The sequence below is a fragment of the Pieris brassicae genome, chromosome 5, assembly GCF_905147105.1.
Source record: "Pieris brassicae chromosome 5, ilPieBrab1.1, whole genome shotgun sequence".
Classification (NCBI taxonomy): Eukaryota; Metazoa; Arthropoda; class Insecta; order Lepidoptera; family Pieridae; genus Pieris; species Pieris brassicae.
This window is the reverse complement of record NC_059669.1, coordinates 8,479,188-8,501,402: the sequence shown is the minus strand read 5'-3', so window position 1 is coordinate 8,501,402 and position 22,215 is coordinate 8,479,188. Positions and strand designations below refer to the sequence as shown.

The 22,215-nt window shown below is 34.7% G+C and overlaps 1 protein-coding gene and 1 non-coding gene across 6 annotated transcripts in view; both read right to left on the bottom strand.

Moving 5' to 3' along the window:
• LOC123709597 (beta-glucuronidase) overlaps window positions 1-22,215 on the bottom strand; it is a 35,735-nt gene that overhangs the window by 5,961 nt on the left and 7,559 nt on the right. For 2 of the 5 annotated variants that reach the window (XM_045661024.1, XM_045661026.1), the window contains exons 2-11: window positions 17,721-17,984; window positions 15,185-15,367; window positions 11,309-11,478; window positions 5,562-5,704; window positions 4,487-4,674; window positions 3,501-3,647; window positions 2,721-2,893; window positions 2,154-2,297; window positions 1,491-1,575; window positions 95-271 (exon numbers count right to left, since the gene is read on the bottom strand). In XM_045661024.1, the coding sequence (XP_045516980.1) occupies window positions 95-271; window positions 1,491-1,575; window positions 2,154-2,297; window positions 2,721-2,893; window positions 3,501-3,647; window positions 4,487-4,674; window positions 5,562-5,704; window positions 11,309-11,478; window positions 15,185-15,367; window positions 17,721-17,981 (1,671 nt within the window). In that variant the 5' untranslated portion in view covers window positions 17,982-17,984. Of the gene's footprint in view, window positions 1-94; window positions 272-1,490; window positions 1,576-2,153; window positions 2,298-2,720; window positions 2,894-3,500; window positions 3,648-4,486; window positions 4,675-5,561; window positions 5,705-11,308; window positions 11,479-15,184; window positions 15,368-17,720; window positions 17,985-20,657; window positions 20,692-21,348; window positions 21,368-22,215 lie in introns of those variants that run through there. The other 3 variants (XM_045661027.1, XM_045661025.1, XM_045661028.1) reach the window with 3 other exon arrangements.
• On the bottom strand, window positions 494-686 carry LOC123710513. Its single transcript, XR_006753836.1, has one exon. It is a non-coding gene; the product is annotated as a U2 spliceosomal RNA (small nuclear RNA).

Here is a 22,215-nt window from a genome sequence, read left to right as displayed (position 1 = left end):
CTGTCATTATATTTCGTTAGGAAATATCATACGAGTAGCAAACCTGAATATTGCTTTTAATATAATTTTTGTTGCCAACTCCACTGATACATACCAAATGTAACCCAGCAATCGTATCGGCTCCATATTCTGTCATGATAACTGGTTTGTTATATCTACGATGCCATGCTGTAGCTTCTTCTGTCACGTAAGAGGCGATGTTAAGCAATGATCCCGTATTAGAGTACCACCCATTATATCGATTAAAGCAAATAACGTCCAAATGTTGACCCTAAAATGTAAATTTTGTGAACTTAGCTTTGCTGGAGTATAACTGTGAACTGATGATATATCCTGGGGTAATGTGTATAAATCTTTTCACAATAATAAATTATTCCTTACGAATCGCCTATTTGACCAGACTCAAGAGAACTAATTACGAAGCGACGTAGTATAATTTGATAATCCTTCTATGATATATTTCTAATATTGGATTCCAGTAAGTTCATAGTTCATTATGTGGGCCGATCCCAGCGGCACTGCAATGCCGGGCCGACCCGTGACAAGAGTGGAGCGAGCCCCGAACATCCCGTCAGTTTCCAAAAATCAGATTAATATACTGGTCCCGCTATGCGGGAACTTTCAGATATTAAGCTGAAAAGAACAGATACTACACTTTGATCTTAGCCAAAAGGCCGAGAAGCGATACAATATTGCAGTATTGAATAGTATTTGTACTACCACACCGTTATAATGTAAGCGCGATTTAGAAATGTGAGCCTGGCAAGTAGCGCCATCTAGTTTATTATTAAGAACTAAAATGTGCTCTTGGTTTGCGCCGGTTTACTGTTGTTAAATCGCGTAATAATAAGCCTAATATCCCTCACTACTCAGTTTGTGTATTTTGCTATAGGCCTCTATTTGTTTTTATTAAATCAGTGGATAGTGTCCTATACGGCTATAGAGTGTCCCTTCTGCTAATTTATATTGACGAAAAATATTTTTTGTCGACATTGAGATTTATGTAAAACGTGAACATTATTATTTTAAACATATCTTAACACTATTGTATTTCACTTTTAGATTAAAAAAATTAAGTGTACAAAACAGGATAGTCGTTTTGACACAATCCGACCTAAGTTAAGTGAGATACGGCCTATAGAGGACAAGCCTGTCCAGATGATGCCGATTTAGCCACCGCTTGAATGAACCCACGTTATAATCTTTAAGGAGGATTAAACGCATGGTTAGGAGATCCAATCATGTTTTGTCAAGGAAATCGTGTAGTACAGCATTTGGGGTCGTCAATTAAAACTATTTGCAATTTTCCAATGAATTTTGCAATGAAATAAAATAACATTTTTTTGAGCTCGTGGCCTCTTGGCATTTTGCCAGTCTTGCCACCCTATTGTTACGCCACTGATCGTTGCCTTCCTAATCGTTTATACTATTAATGCAGTGAATGTTAATAAAAAATAAATAAATATGTAAGTAAGTAAAAACGTACTCACCGCTTTGTCGTTCAAGTAGGATTGCGAAATGGCTATAGTGACTGGCCTAGACAAATCCATCGATTTCACATGTTTCACAACTTTACTGAAAAATGATCAGACTTTTAAGGTACAAAGTATCAAATCATTAAATTTTAAACTACATTATAGAATTAACGAAGTATTCAATGGTTGTCACGATCTTAAAAGTCTAAAACTCTTAAAGATCTCAAGAGTCATGAAATGTATGTGTAGATAATCATTTAAGTAAAAGGTAATCAATACAAAATGAAATACTACTCCATAAATACATTAAAAGTTGCTACACTACCACAGGGATAAAACTTTTTAGTATTATTTTTATATACTTCTATGTAAATGTATTTGCAATAAAATTCTATTTGAATTTACGGACAATAATTATAATACACACTAGTCGACGACATAGGTAAACATACATCAAAATGGCGTTGCAGTGTTGTCAACATTAAAATATATTTATTGCTCTCGACTCACAGTTAAGAATATTGTAAGTTCTCTATATTTGTGTGTTATTACAATTTTCTTTACTACAATCATCAATACAAATAGGAAATATTGTTATTAACTTTAAGTGTATTTATGAGTTAACATTTCGCATTTTTTTAAAATTATTTTATACTTATCAATTAAACTATTACTTACCCGAAATAAGCATCAGCTTTATAGTTAGCAGACCTGGGTTCATTACTGATAGACCACATCACCACACTTGGGTGGTTTTTATCTCGTCTGATTAACTCAGTGAGGGACTGTTTGTGTTTCTCAAGTAAGGAGTCAGTGAATATACTGTAAAATTAATAAAATATTAAGGTTAGCCAAAATGACATGGCGTATTCAGGGTTTCGATTTCTCCCAAATAAATAATTCCCCAATTCAGAATCGAAGCCGCCAAGTATGATTATTGTACAACAAAAACATTGACATACGCTGATTTATAAACGAGACACTAAATAGGATTAAATGTCGAGACTCGAACTTTATGGCAACACAGATTTTGCGACATGGCAACCCTATTTCTCGCCTGACCATTGCGTCCCTAGGATCGTTTGCCATATTGTCTCCCAAAAGCTTAACCGAGTATCACAGACTTGTCTAAGTTTTAATTGATTTACTATCTACACGTATGTTAATAGTAGTATTTTTAAGGTAATTTTTTGATTAAACTTAATTTGACGCCACCACTGGAACTTCAAGACTAAAAGAACATACTCAGTATCACCACTGGGGCATTCGTCAATGATCATAACTCCCTGCTCATCAGCCATTTGGTAGATTTCTTCGGCGTACGGGTAGTGGGACGTTCTGAAGGCGTTCGCTCCAACCCATTTAATTAAGTTGAAGTTTTTCACCCATAGAACTGGATCCCAGCCTTTGCCTCTGAGCTGAAGAAAATATTATGACTATAGGAAGATTGTTAATGGAAAAGCAAAAGAGAAAAGTGTTTTTTTATTTTAAATGTGATAAACGTGATTAATTCGAAAACGTCTATTTTATTTTTCTGCATTACCTTGTCTCCTCGAAACTCGAGCTCATAGTTGAAATGTTTTTTTACAGACCAGGGACCAGACAAACGGGCTTAAATTCAGTGATATCGCCTCTCATTGTCACTACCAGAGGGATTTGTTTAGGGCAGGTTCCACTTAGTGATGGTCGACAATGCACGTTGAGGAGAAATGGGCGGAATTTCATATTCAGCCTTGACAATCGATGTTAAAAGTTGTTTTCATGGAAAAGAGATTCGTGTCGCGTTTCGCAATCACAAGCAAGCGAAACGTGACATCTTTGTTCTTCAGGGCATTTTATTTAGTTGTGACCACGGGCCTCCAAATTTGCCTCATCAGCCATATAGATGTACACACCTCCCTCACACAGGCGTACATACCCTCTCCGACTATCACACATACACACACACGGACTGTGTTGACGCAATAAGAAGAAAACTGAGAAAACATTAATTTAATTAAAGTTATTTTTTCTTTTAATACTCACATCTGAGTCCTCATGCATTCCAAAGCCTCTGAGGTAGATAGGTTTGTCATTCAAATAAATTGTGGTATTACTCCAAGTCACTGTTCGGATGCCGACCTTTAAACTGTAAGTGTCGACTAGTTCACCCAGTGGCCCTATCAGGGATGCCTGAAATTGTTTTATTCTATGACATAATACTGTAGTAAATAGAGCATTGTTTTGCAATTTAAACAAATCAGCCTTTGTAATTTATATTTGCTAATAATCTCTTCCAAGTGAGACGAATGTAGAAAAGCTATAAAAGATTATTAGCAACGCATTGATACAGCTATAATAGAGACGCAGTTTCATTTTTTGTTCGACTTAAAAAGTATAGGACGTTTACAAATCGACGTGGCCCCATAGAAATGTATTGTTTTAGAATTTTCGTTCTATAAGGACTTTATTAAAGTTACAAGCTATACATATTACAGTTAAAACCGCAACTTACTGTCTAAAGTTTAATCAGAGTTCTAATAAAATCGTCTTAATAGCGGAGAATCGCTTTAAAAGTAAAAATCTTTAATTTTAATAAAAACTTAAATAAATAAAGTTTGAAAGTCGATGAAACGAAAAAGCGACAGTAAAAAGAGACAGACACATAAATTCATAAGATTTAAAGCGGGAGAAAATGAGATAGGAAGCTTTATACATAATACAGTGTATAAACTGTTTTAAATGTATGTAAATAAAATTAATAAATTTCGTCTAATTTTATAATTGAATTAAATTAATCTCTTATTAAATTTTTTGCACACCTATGTTTTTTTTAATTCAGAATATGATCAAAAACACACTAATTTACACTGTATAATGCTTTCTATCTCATTTTCTCCTATGTTAAATCTTATGAATTCATGTTTCTGTCTCTTTTTCGTTACATCGACTTTCAAATCACAACGATGCTAAAGAAGTTTTCACTTAAAAAAAGAGTATACGTTTAAACCCGTATGAGAATTCTTTCCTACCTTAAAAGTATACAAGTACCCCGGCTCGGGATGCATCAAATACGGCCACCAAAAGTTAGCATTGCCAACTTCCATCAGCCCCGCGCAGTCCTGCGATCCAGCCACCTGCGTCCCGTTCTTATCAAACAGTTGAATCACACACTGTGCGTTACTTGCACTCTTGTAGGTCACATTGTAAACTACGAAGCCTGGAATTTGTGTCAGTAAATTTCCGATAACTATATAGTTATACTATATATATATAGCTATATAGTATTTACTATATCACAAATTGTACAATTTTTGGAATACTGAGGTATTCCGGCGAAATTCTAGCTTTAGTAAGAGACCGTTTATCAATATAATAAAATACATAACAATTGTTTTGTAATCTTAACTATATTCTGTTTTCTTTATATATCTTACTAAATCATTTGTTATTGCTACTTAGATACCTATATTTTTCGAAGCGAATATTTTTCCAAAACTATTATTAGATGTAAGTGTCAAGTGACTAGACGGTCCTATTATAAATTAGTATTTTATTGTCCTTAAAAAAATGGTTACTATGGTAACAAATACGGTCGTAACCCATGTAACGACGACAAGATCTTTAATTCAATAAAACTTGTTTGTTAAGTACCTTTAACGTACCTATTATCTTAGTAGAAAATTGTTACGTCTATTTTGTATATTGCATACTGAATAGCAATGAAGCAAGAAACTTCATGTATTATTAATTAAACGATAATTGTTACAACATATTTTTAATTGCTTTAAATGCGGATAATATTAACAGATGTCGTGACATTGCAAAGAGAAACCTCTGATTTTTATTAGAAAAAATATTATACTAAAATATCGAACATACTTCAAAACAAAAATCACATATAGTTCATACCGACCCAACGTTTTTATATTCTAACGATATAATAAATAATATTTTTTTATTTCAAACCACAAAGGTCCATATTATACTAACAAATAAATATAGCTAGAAGAACTAATAAAAGAACAAATAATAATACCAATATATAATACCGATATAAATTAATTTCAATTGTTTTGGATGAAGCCTCTAGAGTATCTTATGTACCTGTCAATCCCTGTATGTCCGTGTTAACAATGACGTCATCAATAAAAGTTTGAGGAGTAGAATACAAGAAGACCGATCGATGTATGCCCGCGTAGTTGAAGAAATCAAATGTGTATGTTTGCTCCAAGCGAACTTTGTTATTCCTGAAAAAACAAGATAGTTCTTACAGATTTAAAGATATCAGCACACCCCACAGCCTCACCACACTATCACACAAGACGAAGAAGAATTAGGTATTACTTAGTGAAGTGTATTCAATTATTTTTGTTGATATTTTCCTTTCGTAAATGTTTGAACCTATTTGTATATATAATTCCATCTTTGGCTATATCTTTATGTAATTGGATATTGTTATATATAATTTATGTGAGCTGTAGGATAAAGAATACTGGCGTTTCAAGTTTTTAGGTTCTGGGCCTCGGATTCCTGTATGTTTATGATCGTTAGTTTTTCTAATAGCCTTCTGTGCCTGACTCGACTTTTTTGGTCTTAGGGATGTCAATTTCCTCACTTTGATTTCCTTCGCCGTAGGAGGGAGTGTTAAATGCGCGCATAGTACATTGTACATTACGACTTCAGGGATGTGACTTAAACCCTTAAGATAATAACACTGCTCTTAAGATATATTACTACTAAAATTTGCTTTAGTGAAAAATAATCAATGAATTTAAATTTATAGTAAATGGTAAAGTATTGTTTTGCAGGCAAACTCTGGACTTTTACTATTCTATAATTGTAAAAGTAGGTTAGATTGTGGTTTTATAAATTTAAATTTTCAAACAAAAAATAAATGACGATTGCAATAATGACTTATTATTTAATTCATAATTGTAATGAATTCTTTAAATTAAGCATGTTTTCAAGGTAATCTTGTTATCCCGGAACAAAACATAATAATGCATTCAATGAATACTGCTGATGAACAAGAACATTATATTTGTTATCAAAGGACGCAAATAATAAAATAATTACTACGGAAGTTATATTTCCTTACATACATTTACAACTTAAGTAATAACCTGTTTAATGATATAATTATCAATAAACATCGGATTGAAGTATAATCAATATCAATAAATAGCTCATTTCGTAATACACAAAAACGTTATTTGTAAATAAACGGGGTTGCTGCGGGAAGATAAATGGCGAAGTTTTGGAATAAATTAGCGCTAAAATTAGTATAACCACCATTAAAATTTAATTGTTTTTAATTCGTTGATATTAGAATTACTTTGAAGTAATAATGACACAACCGTTTCATTTTAGGTTTAACAGATTTCACCAGTTTGAGCTGCAATACATACGAGATAATGTTAAAATTAAATAATATTTTAGCGACCTGTCCTAAAAAGCTTAAAGACATACCGAAACAACGTTGATTTAAATGGGTATATTCTAAATTAGAGATCAGTCGACAATCGATTCAGTAATTTTTATATAGGGAGATATATTGATTATAGGTACTATATAGAAGTAATATATTTTTTCCTGTTCAGTTGACAGATATTCGAAGGCCGATTAATTTCGTTATTGTTTTCAAAATATTGGTCTTTGTTACAGAAACAGTTTCGTAGACTAAGAGTAACGAACATACATTACATATTGTTACGAAGACGGGTCGACTACAATGTTTCTAGATTTTTCCACTAGTTAGAGAACTTTTCAGCAGGCTGAAATATGATTTCTGACCGTTTCAGGAGAGGCTCAATCACATATTAGAAAATTGTAATTTTCATAATGTTACCCTAGTTTTCAGGAAGCTGAAACCTTTTTTCAGTCGGTTTCAGAACATGTGTAGTCGAGTAGTGCAGTTTTCAGGAGACCCGTTTTCAGGCGTTTTCAGGCCTAGTTATACCCCTTTGGTGAAGGAATATTCTAGACCGAACTTTCTAGGTGTGAGACAAGGACGAAATGATACGAGAGAGAGAGAGAGAAGATCAGAACTTTCTCGAAACTAGACGAGCACTCTAGAACGCCGTACGACAAGGACGGAGCAACGTGCGAAAGAGACAAAGAGTGCGAACGTTCTAGAATTGTGCAATCGCTACTCAGTAGCAAGCCCGCCTAGAAAGTTCTCGAATATTGTTTAGAATTATTCCCAGGGATATATAAGCGAGCCGAAACGCGACTAGTCACTTAGTTTTGAATGCGATAACAAGAGCGAAACACCGAAGCGATAAAGTGCGAATAAAGTGAATATAAGTGATAAAGTACTGTGTGAAGTGTGCATAAGTGAAGTAATTAGTGACTGTGTTTTTGTGTGTTATTAGTGAATCTCTGCAATTAATTTTGTGCCCATAAATTCCTCATTGATTTATCAAGAAATAAACCCTTGAATAAATCTACGGCATTTTCTATCCGATCCCCTAGCTCGTAACATTTTGGTGTCAGAAGTGGGATAGAAACATGCCAATTACTCCAAGGGAGAATCAAGAGGAGTCTGTGGCAGAGTCTTCAGCTGCGGAGGGAGTGCAGACAAGGGCGCAATCAGCACGCGACGCCGCCCGGCGACAAAGTTTCGATGCGAACCGCGGGATGGGTGAAAGTAACGATGGCAACATCCTCCTTGCTCTGCAGCAAATGATGGAAGCACAGGCACGCCGTCAAGAAGAACAGACACGACAAATGATGGAAGAACAGGCACGCCGTCAGGAAGAACAGGCACGCCGTCAGGAAGAACAGGCACGCCGTCAGGAAGAACAGACACGCCAAATGATTGAAGAACAGGCACGCCGTCAGGAAGAACAGACACGCCAAATGATTGAAGAACAGACACGCCGGCAAGAAGAACAGGCATGCCGACAGGAAGAACAGGCACGCCGTCAAGAAGAACAGGCACGCCGTCAAGAAGAACAGGCACGCCGTCAGGAAGAACAGACAAAACAAATGATGGAAGAACAGGCACGCCGTCAAGAAGAACAGGCACGCCGTCAAGACGAACATACACGCCAAATGATGGAAGAACAGGCTCAGACACGTCGCATGATAGAGGAGCAGGCACGACGTCAAGAGGAGCAGGCTCGCCGAATAGGAGAAAAACTTTGTGACCTGAAAATACAGGTAGATGAAAAGATCGAGAATTTGGAATCTAATATGGATTGTAAGCTATCCAAGCAGGATAAACGTATACTTGGATTAGAAAATGAAATCCAATGCCTGAAGACCTCTGGTGTTGTCACGACTGTAGCACCACCTGGAAATGTGAAAGTGCCTCCCTTTGATGGTACATGTTCTTGGGGCGCGTACAAGCTTCAATTTGAGACTGTAGCACAGTCAAACGGGTGGACTGACGATCAAGCAGTTACCGCCCTTATTCTGGGATTGCGAGACGAAGCCCTCTCCATATTAGATACCAAGAAAGGTAAGGTGACGTTGAAGCAACTGCTAGATGCCCTGGAATCACGGTATGGAGACGCACATTTAGAGCACGTTTACAGGGCTCAATTGAAAGATAGAATACAGCAGACAAATGAAAGTTTGCAAAAATGGGGACTTGAAATAGAGAAGCTGGTAAGGAAGGCCTACGCATCCTCACCAGATGTTGCAGACAAGATGTTGGTTCAAGCTTTTGTCGACGGTATTCGAGACCGTGAAATTCGAATGGCTGTGAACCTCGGTCACCATAAGGACCTTAAGGATGCTCTTGCTCATGCGTTGGAAGTGGAAGCATTTTGCAAGGATCATCGACCTTACCGCATTAGGGCTATCACGGAAAAAGCTAATGGTCAACGTGGGTCAACCTGTTACACCTGTGGGGAAGTAGGGCATATGAGGTTTTCGTGCCCTAAGAAAGACTTCCGAGGTGATGTGAAGGTTAGACGTGGGAATACCTTAGTCATCGACGGAGAAGTCAATGGAACTAAGTGTAACCTAACACTCGATACTGGAGCTTCACGAACAGTGATCAGATATCAGCTTTTGAAGACATTTTATAAAAGCCCTTCTAGAGGAATTGTACAGCTTGTGACGGCAACAGGTCAGCGCATAACCGATCGGGGAGAAGGTATCGCAACCTTCAAGATTGGTGGAAGTTTATACAGACACAAGGTTGTTCTTGCCGACATAGTAGATGACTGCATAATCGGATTAGACTTCATGAAGTATTATAAGTGTAAGATAGATCTGGAAAAAGGAATGTTCAAGTGTGGAGAGCAGGAAGTTTGTTTTAAAGGCAACTCTTCAAAAAGTGGTTATGACGCCTGTAGAGTAATCAATGTAGACGGACAGGCTAGTAATCAACAAGAGTGGAACGCAGTTCGAACAGTTCTGGATAACTATAAGGAAGCCCTGTCAATACTTCTATCTAAGGCAGAGGGACAATTAAAGAAATTTTCTGACATGTTATCTACTCATGAAAGAGAGCTAAGGAGTTCAGATGATGTGTCTCAAGGACCGTGCGATAAAGTTAACGAAGAGGATGGAAGGGATAATGAACCAGTGAGGATACTAAGAACGGATACCATTAGTCCAGATTGGTGTGGTAAATTAATTCAGGAAGAGCAACATCAAGATTCTGACATTAAACCCATTCTGGACTGGATGAAATCTTCAGCTGTCAAGCCGCAATGGAGTAAAGTTACATCTACAAGTAACACTACTAAGAGTTACTGGGCTCAATGGGATAGTTTAGTTCTACATAATGGAGTGTTATGTCGCAAATTGAAAAATGCTCAAGGCGATCATTTGCAGTTTGTTGTGCCAAGATTCAAGGTTCGCGACATATTAGAAATGTGTCATAGTGACTTGTCTAGTGGACATTTAGGAGTAAAACGGACTCTTATGAAGGTTAAGGAAATGTTTTATTGGATACATTATCGTGAAGATGTAGAAGACTGGATCAAGAAATGTAGAGCTTGTGCAGCTGTTAAGGATCCGCAGACTCGATGGGAAAAGATAATGGCCACCTATAAAGGGAGTAATGATGCTCGGGACGAGCATGTCTAAGGAGGGGGTAGTGTTACGAAGACGGGTCGACTACAATGTTTCTAGATTTTTCCACTAGTTAGAGAACTTTTCAGCAGGCTGAAATATGATTTCTGACCGTTTCAGGAGAGGCTCAATCACATATTAGAAAATTGTAATTTTCATAATGTTACCCTAGTTTTCAGGAAGCTGAAACCTTTTTTCAGTCGGTTTCAGAACATGTGTAGTCGAGTAGTGCAGTTTTCAGGAGACCCGTTTTCAGGCGTTTTCAGGCCTAGTTATACCCCTTTGGTGAAGGAATATTCTAGACCGAACTTTCTAGGTGTGAGACAAGGACGAAATGATACGAGAGAGAGAGAGAGAAGATCAGAACTTTCTCGAAACTAGACGAGCACTCTAGAACGCCGTACGACAAGGACGGAGCAACGTGCGAAAGAGACAAAGAGTGCGAACGTTCTAGAATTGTGCAATCGCTACTCAGTAGCAAGCCCGCCTAGAAAGTTCTCGAATATTGTTTAGAATTATTCCCAGGGATATATAAGCGAGCCGAAACGCGACTAGTCACTTAGTTTTGAATGCGATAACAAGAGCGAAACACCGAAGCGATAAAGTGCGAATAAAGTGAATATAAGTGATAAAGTACTGTGTGAAGTGTGCATAAGTGAAGTAATTAGTGACTGTGTTTTTGTGTGTTATTAGTGAATCTCTGCAATTAATTTTGTGCCCATAAATTCCTCATTGATTTATCAAGAAATAAACCCTTGAATAAATCTACGGCATTTTCTATCCGATCCCCTAGCTCGTAACAATATTATAATACTTACGCAACCATTATGTCGCGTATGGTTCCTTGAGGTACGGTATCACTCAAAAGCGTGTTGTCCACAACCACTGTTAGAAGGTTGCTTGTGTTATAGTTGACCACATCCGAGATCTCCACTTCAAATGGCAGATGACCAATCTCATGATACATTACGGATTGGCCATTGACCCACTGGAAATTAGATAATCTTATTAATTTATTGTGTGCTTTGTTGGTAACATCAATTCTGCTTCTGGCATTTATTGTGATTGAAATCAATTTTTTTTCTAAGATACAATTTCTTCTAATTTGCCTATAAGGTATTATCAATAAAATAGATCATACAAAAAACATTAAAATGTAATTTGTTCAGATTAGATTGATATCACTAAATTTCACAATACCAAAGCTTAACAAGATTATATCATTTATATGCACAAATTAATACGGTATACACTATACATAGGTGAAAGTATCGTACGCGGCTAATCTCTGGGGGTCATGATGGGGGGCACTCGCTACTTGACCTATCAGCTGTTCATATCTATGCGACCGCAAATAGTGTGTCATGTTTCATTTGAAGTTTTTTCACGGTCTAATGGGACTTTTCTTTAGGTTTTTAATTATTACTGTCGACATAACTTAAAAAATGGAAACAACTATTTATATTGCGTGTCGTCTATTTTTAACTGCTACTTTTTTAGTTAAATAATTTCATTAAACAACTAATTTGATTAGAAATATGCTTAAATATGCTCTTGCTGCAAAAAAAAACCCCTTAATAATGGGATGCGTAAGTTAACCTAACAAATAAAATTAATAATTGTCTAAAAATGAAATCCTTGTGATAAAAACAAGCCATTTTATATTTCTTAACATACTTTAAAATATTAATTATGAAAATTTACATGAATGGAAATAATTTACGTGTGAATTTATTTAATCTGGGACGCTATCAATGTTTACATTACACAACATGATTAGTAAAGGTTTGGATGTCATGTTAGGAAATTGCACGGCTTATTTACATTCCGATAAAATTTTATCGTTTAGCCTTATTTGACTACTTACTTTTCAATATAGGTTATCGTAGTGGAAAATTAAAGAAAAGTTTTATTGAAAATTGAACACTCTTTTCAATATCAATGAATAACTAAAAATTATATTTGTTGAATTTAATATAATAACATCATAAACATTAATGTATTGTTTAAATTTAGATTATCGTCAGTTGTACTGCCTTTTTTAAGGAGTGATTTTCAATATAGACGATAGATGGCGCTTGATTGTGTTTGACAACGTCTCCAGTCTAATCTTGTGACTCGTTAGACCTATCACAATTAAGCGGTACGTAAAGTTTCGTCTGTCGGCGTAAATTCGTAACTCACCGATAATTATTCCTACTAATTGTTATAATATAAGAGATTATGATTGTGTAATTGTTAATTCACTTAATATTAAGAGTATATGTAAATGAGTTACTGGAGTCCAAATGTCAAACAAATTAACACCTGTAGATAAATGCATTTGTTTTAAACGAATTGGTAATTTGGATAAATTAAATGTTTTTAAATTTAATATATTTTATTTGTATTTTGCAATTTATGTTAAACATCGTAATAATATGTAAAGAATAGAAATTGGTATATTGTAGGAATTCTTGCTACAATATACCAATTTGAACCAACATACATCTTGCGTGATAGAAAGATTATCGTCAACGATTTTATAATAGGTTCAATTTATCTCGTAATCTCTAATTTAAGTAAATGCAGGATATTACCAACATTCTTCAGTCAGGGTAAGTATTTCTAGTTTTCTAGTACTGGATAGTGACTAGGTTTCTTGTGACGTGTTAGCTTACAATTAATCATTAAACAACTTTTTTTTTCTTATTGATTTTAGTTCTTTATTAAAAAAAACAATGGCGCTATGACTAGTGTAACTCTGGCCTCAGATTTTTGTATCTGTTTCGTGATTTATATATTTTATAATAGGCTAATAGGTGATCTTCTGTGCTGGGCCTTACGATGTTTTTTGTTTACCGGACCTGCTAGTGCTAATAAATGCGCACGTAGAAACGAAACTACGACTTCAGGGATGAGAGTCGCATACCATAACTGCTCTTTTATTTTTTTAAGTCTCCACAAAAGAGTTCTAATAATTATAGACTAATGCTATTTATAGTTGTCTCACGACAAAAGCGATGTGAAAAGACACGTGATATCAGGCTATATGCAACACCTGGTAAGTACCAAAGGTCTTGCGTATCATGGATTCAGTCAATTCTAGCCTGAAAGACTTTCCTGATGAAGTTCTGAGCTAGGTCTAAGTGTGCTTTATACATATCAACTTAAGTACGTAGTTGAATTCAGTTTTTTGTTCGCAATCAAGGTTACAAATTTAGTAACGAAAACAAGGACACTGTAGTAGTTACATCTTTTAATCAATTGTTTTTTTAAGACTGTAGAAAAACATGACGTGATCTAAATTTATATTGTACGTTAAAACATGTTTTCGTTGAAAAGTCGATTTGTTTTTGTTTTTTTACCACGCCTACAGACCACACTACGAGAACCTACATTGAATATATTCATATACATTGAGGTACTAATATTTATTATACGTATATTTATTGCAATTATGATATACCTCAAAGATGAAAGGCTTTTCTATTGGATAGCATTGCCTCCTTATAACTAACTTCGCATATATACTCCACATTCAGAATTCAAATTCAAAAATGTTTTTTATACCATTTAGTAACTAAAATGATATACGTGTAAATACTACTTGTACTTCTGCGGGTGGGTGTGTTAATATTAAATCCTCGACGTGTGTAACTCAAGTTTTGCAGCCATTGATTTAATTGTCGCTTCAACCTATGCGGAGCGGGCTACATTAACAATCCTGTTTACGTTATACCATATAACCGTAAACAGGGCTCCCCAAGACTACGGGGCATCAAAGGAAAGTACCTAAAATATCGTAGGTAGGATATTTTGATGAAAGAAGACTTTATATTTTTTGAGTTTTACTGCATTTAATGAATTTTAAACAATAACTTACTGTGCCAGGAAGTATTTTATTAAGTGGAAACTTATTTGTGAATAATCAATGCTATATATGGAACGATAATATCGCTATTTTAAAACGTCTTTTTTGGATAATAAATAATAATAATATGTCAGGACAATTCACACAAATTGATAATTTTCTTGAAATTTGGCTTAAAAATTTTACGTTGTTTAAAAATATTATCTTAGAAGAATTATTATTTTTTGTCCATTCTTTCGATTGACAAAAAAGAGGTGCTTTTTGTCACATTTGAGTCAGTTCGATTCCCAGATCAGACAAGTAATTTTTTGAAAATCATTGAATGCAGTACTACTTACTATTCAAAATAAAATAAAGTCTTCATTCAGCAACATACCTCATCTACGATATTTAAGGTACTTCACTTTGATGTTGCGTAGTCTTGGGACGTTCTGTATATTAACACTAACTCATACTTTATATTAATGAGATCCTAAATCGAAATATAAACCTTGCATACGTAAAGGTTATTTCCATATAACATGCGTCTAATAAATCTATCCAACGTTATGTAAGTAAATTCGCACGGGGAGAATATCGGTCATCTTATTCGGTCGACCGAGTTCACTTGACAAATTATCCAATTACCGAACAATTGCCCAACGACAGCTGAATAACTATGACACCTAAGTCACGACCTGCCCTTCGCAATTACGAAAATACTGCAATATTTGTTAAAGAATAATTTTCTCAATTACCGAACAGAACCAAACGAAACCTGCAATATTTGGTTTAACATTATGACAACCAAATGCTTAGATGTATGATCTTTGAAATTCATATAATTACACGTAATACTCACTACTTGAGAGGCATAATGTACGCTGCTGAATCTGAGCCAAACTCGTTGGCCGTTCTGACCCCACCAGATCGGAACATAGAATCGTCTGTCGTACCAGACGAGGCCAACGTGATCTCTTAGCGAGGCGTCTTCGCCAATATCATTGTATGACGAGGGTACTGGCATAGGGATCACTGGACCTGTCTGTGAAAATATTGATATTTGTAGAGTATAAAGGCTTATCGACAAGAGGAAAGGAATGTCAACTATTTATATTCTCTTTCATAAGTTTAGTCCGCCAAATGACAACTGATAACTAGATTTTGATGGTGAAGTAAATAGAATATTATTTTAATTTCATCTCCAGACACCTGTAAAAACAAATATATCAATATAACATATTTTCCAATGTGATTGTCATTTAAGCCATTAATTTCTAGTTATTCTAGCTTGAGGATTTATACGACTTCTTTAACAAATTATCCAGTAATCCTAAAAGTCAGTAGGTCATTGTTACGAGGTTACAACTGACTTTTATCTAACTTATAAAGAGGATTGTTTATTTGTACATTTTATAATAAAGGTGTGAAACACTCCATTTTACACCTAGTGTAACAATGAGATTGGATTGTTCTGGATTCTTGTAATGATTTTTCACTTATATATTACAAAAAAATATAAACTAAATCACTGACGCAACAAAATTCTTTCTTTACCTTTTTAGGTCGGGGCCTCAGATTTATGTATCTGTTTCACGATCATTTGTTAATCTAATAGGCAAGTAGGTGATCAGCGTTCTGTGCCTGACGCACGCCGTCTACTTTTTGGGTCTAAGGCAAGCCAGTTTCCTCACGATGTTTTCCTTCACGTTTCGAGCGAATGTAAAATGCGCACATAGAAAGAAAGTCCATTGGTGGACAGCCGGGTATCGAACCTACGACCTTAGGGATGAGAGCACGCTGAAGCCATTAGGCCAACACTGCTCAACTAGATGAAATTACACCAAAATATATATATTTTGTTATGTATTATAATATAATAATTTAAGTATCCATTAAAGCTGCTTAACCGTATTGAATTATATGGGTAAGATTAGTTTACTTGCCGATTAAATAACACTGACATACAAAACAATTACAAATAATTACAAAAACCAACTAATGATTTTTTCTATAGCAACCAGTTTGTAGTCGGACATAGGAATACCCCTACTTTGGACAATTCTGTTTTACATCGAGCTAACTGTTACTATTCCCGTTTTAATCACACATTTATAAATGATTATATTTTGTTTATATATTTATAAATGACTTTAAGCAAAACAATAAAATTAAATAAACTAAAGTGGAAATAAGCGGGGCACATGGCAAGAGAAACAGAGAAGTTAAGCAACAAAAAAAGACGAAGACTGCTTAGAAGGCGGGTAGACCAAATTAAATAAATAGCAGGTGGTAGATTAAAGAGAGTGGAACAGTGCAGAGAGGAATGGCGGGATTTGGCGAAGGCCTTTGCCACAGATACCTTAGGAAGACTGAAATAGAAACGTGTTTAAATGTAAAACTATCTGAATTAAAAGGCTAAACAATTATTATTATTAAACAATACATAATATAGCACATCTGTTAATCTCAATCAACAAATTAGCATTTTATTGTAATTTTAAAAGTGAAAAATAAAGACAACAAAAGAAGAAAATTGTAATCATATCGTAACACTCCTTGTAAAGTGGTGTATTTCACATCTTTATCATCATGTGAATTTGTTTAAGGCTTTTCTGTTTCCCAGGGAAATTTGCAACATCCGGTCGTGTTGCACCGTTCCTACACAACACGTGTCGAAATATGTAATAATAACTCTTATTTAAACATGAGAAATAAATGTTTCTTCATAAGTAGTAGCATAACAAGCAACTGAGAACAACATACGTAAAGTACTAGGGCTCAAATAAAAATTTGGGAGCCTTTAATAAAGTCTGTCTGAAAAGAGGTTCTACCCGAAATGGGAATGGGACAGGAAGCAAACGAGTCCCATTTCATAAAGTGATAACCGTTGCCCATGGACACCTGCAACTCCGGGGGCTAGCGGGTGTGTTACCGATATTTTTTTTAATGAAATCTCGCTGTTTGTCTTAAGGGCTCAACTCGGGCTGTTTGGGCAAGCGTAGGTCGGTCAAAATGGGCGTTTTCACGCGACTAGCGCAAGGTTGTTTCCTGCGATACTTCGTCTCTTCCGTCGCGGGGTAGTCAATCGCCTGAAGGGCTAGACAGAAGCTCACAGGAGTGAGCGAAGTACGAAGTAAAAGCCCCGGATTTTGACTTCTCTTTGCCGCACAAATGATTGGATCATCCGGATCCGTTAGGACCTGTATTATTTTACGAAACTCTTGTTTCTTAAGGGGTATTTAGGCAATTTTGGGGGAAGAAAATGTATTTAATTTGATTAGCTTAACTTATAGTACTAATAACTATTCTTAGTTTTTCTAATTCTACATAAAATTTTATGTAATTAGCTAATAATGAGAATTTAAATTTGAAATATTTATCCTCATCTTACAAACCTTTTCAAGATCCTGTTCGAACCATCCGTTTTTGTATCCGAACTCCGGGTCTGTGGGTGATTTCCTAAAATTCCACACACCATCTAGATTTCTAAGGTCTCTAGTTTCAGTTGCCCGGGGATATAGAGCTGCACCTGGGTTCACACTTTTCTTTCTTGGTAATTGATTTATCTCATTTGTGGTAGCTGTGACTGGTACAGTGGCCTCGACGTATGAAACAACTGCTGTGCATAACAGGAACAAAAAGCATCTTCTTAACATTATCTGTAATAAATTATTTTAGCTATAAAATGTTAAAAGAAAAACTAAAAGATGTGTTTATAATGAATTTAATGTTATTTTTTATTTAGTATCCCTACTAAAGACGAAATATCTGTTAAGTTATCACGACTAAAACACTTAACGGATTTAATTAAAACTTGGTTAAACGTAGGAGTTAGAAACATTGAAAACGGAGATAGGTAACTGTTATCGCAAAACACGAAACACAGTCTGCCTAAATAGGCAGTTTATAAATATATAATCGTTTGGCGTTTTTAAATGACTATGCACCTATATCTTAGAAAGATTTTGTTTGGCCATTTAATGTAAATTCGACTGCCCAAAATGGTGGAAAAGGCATAACATGATGACAATAATATAAGTATCATTACAATTTATCAATGGTTGGTTGCACAATTGGTTGCAAATTTTAAAGGTAAATAAAAATGTTGCTTTCAGCACCAAGCATAAAATAAAATAACAATAGCGTATATTCGAGTACTAAAAGGATTATGTTTATGTTATTATTGTATTTAATATTAGTACACGACCTCCGGAGTGAAGGCCACCTTCAAATTCTTCCATTTGTCTTTACATCTCTACTATTTTCCAATCTTTTCCCGCTATCACTTTTATATCAATTTTCCAGGTTTCTGGAGGGCAGCCTCTCCACTGGGCCATTCCATTCCAAGTCTTTTTGATCTATCGTCACAAACGCGGGCAATGTGATCGGCCTAGCATTAGGCATATTTAATATTATCTATATCATTTGCGAGACACAATTAAAAAAGAAATCTTATTTACTTAATAAGATTGTCGAAGTCTTGTTTAAAACAAATTTTAATGTTAATTTACTAATTCAAATTGAGATCAATCATAAGAGTTCAATAGCACTTTCTGTGTACACGACATGCAATGTCGACGCTCTTGCATCTTAATCCAGAATTTCACTTTCTATGAATAAAATCTATGCTCCTCACGTATTGGTACTTTAAGCGATTATATAACCGTATCAATGTTCACTACTTGGACAAAATGTTTAGATTATAGCTCTTTAGCTTAATATATATTTCCGAATTGTATATAGAACAGGCCAACATGCCAGAGGGCTCGCGAGTGCGTGGCCGGAACCTAAGTCGACTTGGTTCGTAAATACTTAAGTGGGAAGCTGGTTTCATATAGTGATGGTGTGCGGCTCAACTGTACCAAAGACATAACACTCTTTACTTAGCCACACGGGTTAACTTGGAAAAGTGACTCGGGGAGTGTGGCCGTCGGGAAACAAAGGACACCTACCAACGGCCCCATCTGCTTGTTATACATGGGAGTAGTAGTTTCCCCTAATCTTAGGTAACATCAAAAGCGTTTACTGCACTTGTAGGAGTAGCCAGTGCGGAGCCACCACTAACACATATGTTAATTACATGTAGTAATCACTTTACATTCAGTGAACCTCTTGCCTATATATTAAGATCTTAAACAAAAATCATTTTCAAACAACTTAGCTCCGGCTAATGACCGAAGCAAGATCGAATTTGTATGACACACGATTGATACATATTCCTACATAATACTTTGACTTTTAATACTCTTATTTTAAGTTGATCTATTATTATGACATAGACTTGAACCTTACGTGCGAATGTCTAAAACAATTTTAAGATTTAGATTTTTATCTGGATTTCATCACGGAAGTTATTATCTCGTGAGATTTATTTAATTGTTGATAAAATATCACTTATATTTCTTTTGTTTCCGTTTGTTCATATTCTTCGCTAAGTTCAGCGTGAATGTATGGATCGATGTGGCAGTACAAGTTATTATTGGACTTGGTCTCAGACTTCTGTATTCCTTAATAGGCGCGCATATATAAAGATAAACATACTCGTGAGCCCGAGAAATAAAGACCTTTAGGGTTAAAAATCGATAGCTGTGTCTATTATGCTACCACAGCTATCCTGGATGGCCTGCTGAAGCATATAAACTATAAGCCTCACTGTTTATCAGTATTTAATTAAGACAATGTGATCTCGTGTAGTTAGCAGGTGACAAGTCTGACATCTAATAGTACTGTATGACGAAGGACTTTAATTAATGTGTCAAACTCGGGAAGATTACTTCTTTATGGTCATACTGTGAGGCTGTAGAGTAATTATTTTTTATATCAATAAGGAAATACGTCAGACACACATCAAGATAAAAAAAAAAATATTACAAGTTATAATTATAGAAGTGTCCTTAATTTATTTCAAAGATAGATTACGTTTTTAATAAAGTACGAGTAACACAATTAAAATAAATAGAAAACAATAAAAGGAACGAAGATGTTATCAATTTTTTTTGCGAATTTGAAGTACTCACAAAATACAAAACTATACTTATAAATGATTTGTTTTGTTAACTTAGGCTATGAAAACCACAACTATCTTTAATTGACCACAAATAACCGAGTTTTGAATTTAATGTGATTTTTTTAATATTTCAAATACCAAACAATAATATTATACTAACATTACTCGGTGTCGTATAAATAAATTTAAAAAATCATAAATCATTATGCGAGCAGCATTATGAAATCTATTAAAACAAGATCTTTATCGCGCTTTTATTAATTGTTCTTGTTTATGCAAAGGTCGCGAAAATATTAAGTATATTATAAAATATATAACGTCTCACCTCAACCGTGTTGGAAGTATTGTGGTTATTAATGAACTACACCGTTCGTTAACACACTCAATAATGACGGCATTAAATTATCTATCTAATTTAAATAGCAGATGACAACAAGGCTATCTGTAAAACCGATACTGGGCTCAAATCCTATCCTATGATTAGTTCCATAACAGTAGATTCCTCGGATAGTTGACGAAATTTATGCTCATACTAATGGTTTATTGCAAAATTTCTTTCTAGAGCATGCGCATAACTCACATTGAGATTCCACACACCAGCATATAGTATATAGGCATGCTATGTTGTCTATGTAAATACATGAGATTTTAATGTCTGTTTGTTATCAAGGGCTGTAATATAGTTTTTTTTTTAAATATGGTATAAGTCTGTTTTGAGGATGGAATTGTTGGTTATATAAATTGATGTCATATAAAAAGTGTTTAATGAAGAAGTGTATGTTCTTAATGTATTGAGAATAAAACAGTTTGACGATTTAAAGCCCCTAATTCCGAGACTGGTATGATGGACCTACACTTAACAAGACTAAAACTGAATAAAACTTGGAAACACGTTGTTTATCTGTCAGTGCGTTGCTTTTATATTTTGTCAAGTTTCTTTAATTTTCTGATTTACTACACAGCATATTAAAAAAATAACATGAACGAAGACGCGGGGGAAAATACTGTATCTGTACAATTTGCGTTCACATAACTGTTGCAGATCAATAATTAAAGTTCCCATTATGTGTAATTGCATTGTTGGAATCGCTTAAACCCACAAAAAACATTACAAAATGTGCACGTAATTTGTCATTTGTTTCGAAAGTATGCGCACTTTGTTTATTTAACAATTAACGTATTTTTGTCGCATTTATTTGCAAAGCGACACTTGAGACTACTGACTATGCAAACAGTTCTTTTATTTTGCTATGAAAATGGCCTTATACTGAGAACAATGTCAATTTTTGAAGTTGTGTCAAGTATAATGTGTAATACAAAGTAACATAATATGCTGTAAAGCGATGGGTTCGTTATGTAATAAAGTTTATTTTAGTATTGTTTAAAGATTAATGACTGTTAAACAATATATATGAAGTTTTAAGTTCTTTTAGCTACATAAATAATGTTATAATTGAAAATAAAACTATAAAACGCTCGGACTGCAATGTTTTCAAGCAGTCGTATCCAAAAGAATTTTTATTTAAATTAAATTTGGAGACTGTTTTTAATATATAATCAGTAAAGCTCTTTTAGGTACCTAAGCAATTTTTGAATTGGAAGCAAACCTAAAAAACGCTCGCAATGTTTCAGTGAGACGTATAGAAATATACATACTTAATCTTTTACGAATTTACAAGGTAAGACTTTCTGCATATCCGGTTTACAGCATTTAAACTGTAATTTTAACGTAATGTTAAAAAAAAATTAGACATAGATCAAAGTCCGATAGTTAAGTCCAAGTTAATTAACTTCCTGTTAATTTGTAATAACTCATAAGAAAATTAATTATAATTCTGTGTTGATTAGTAATTGGCATTGCCGTGTAAGTACAACGTAATTAA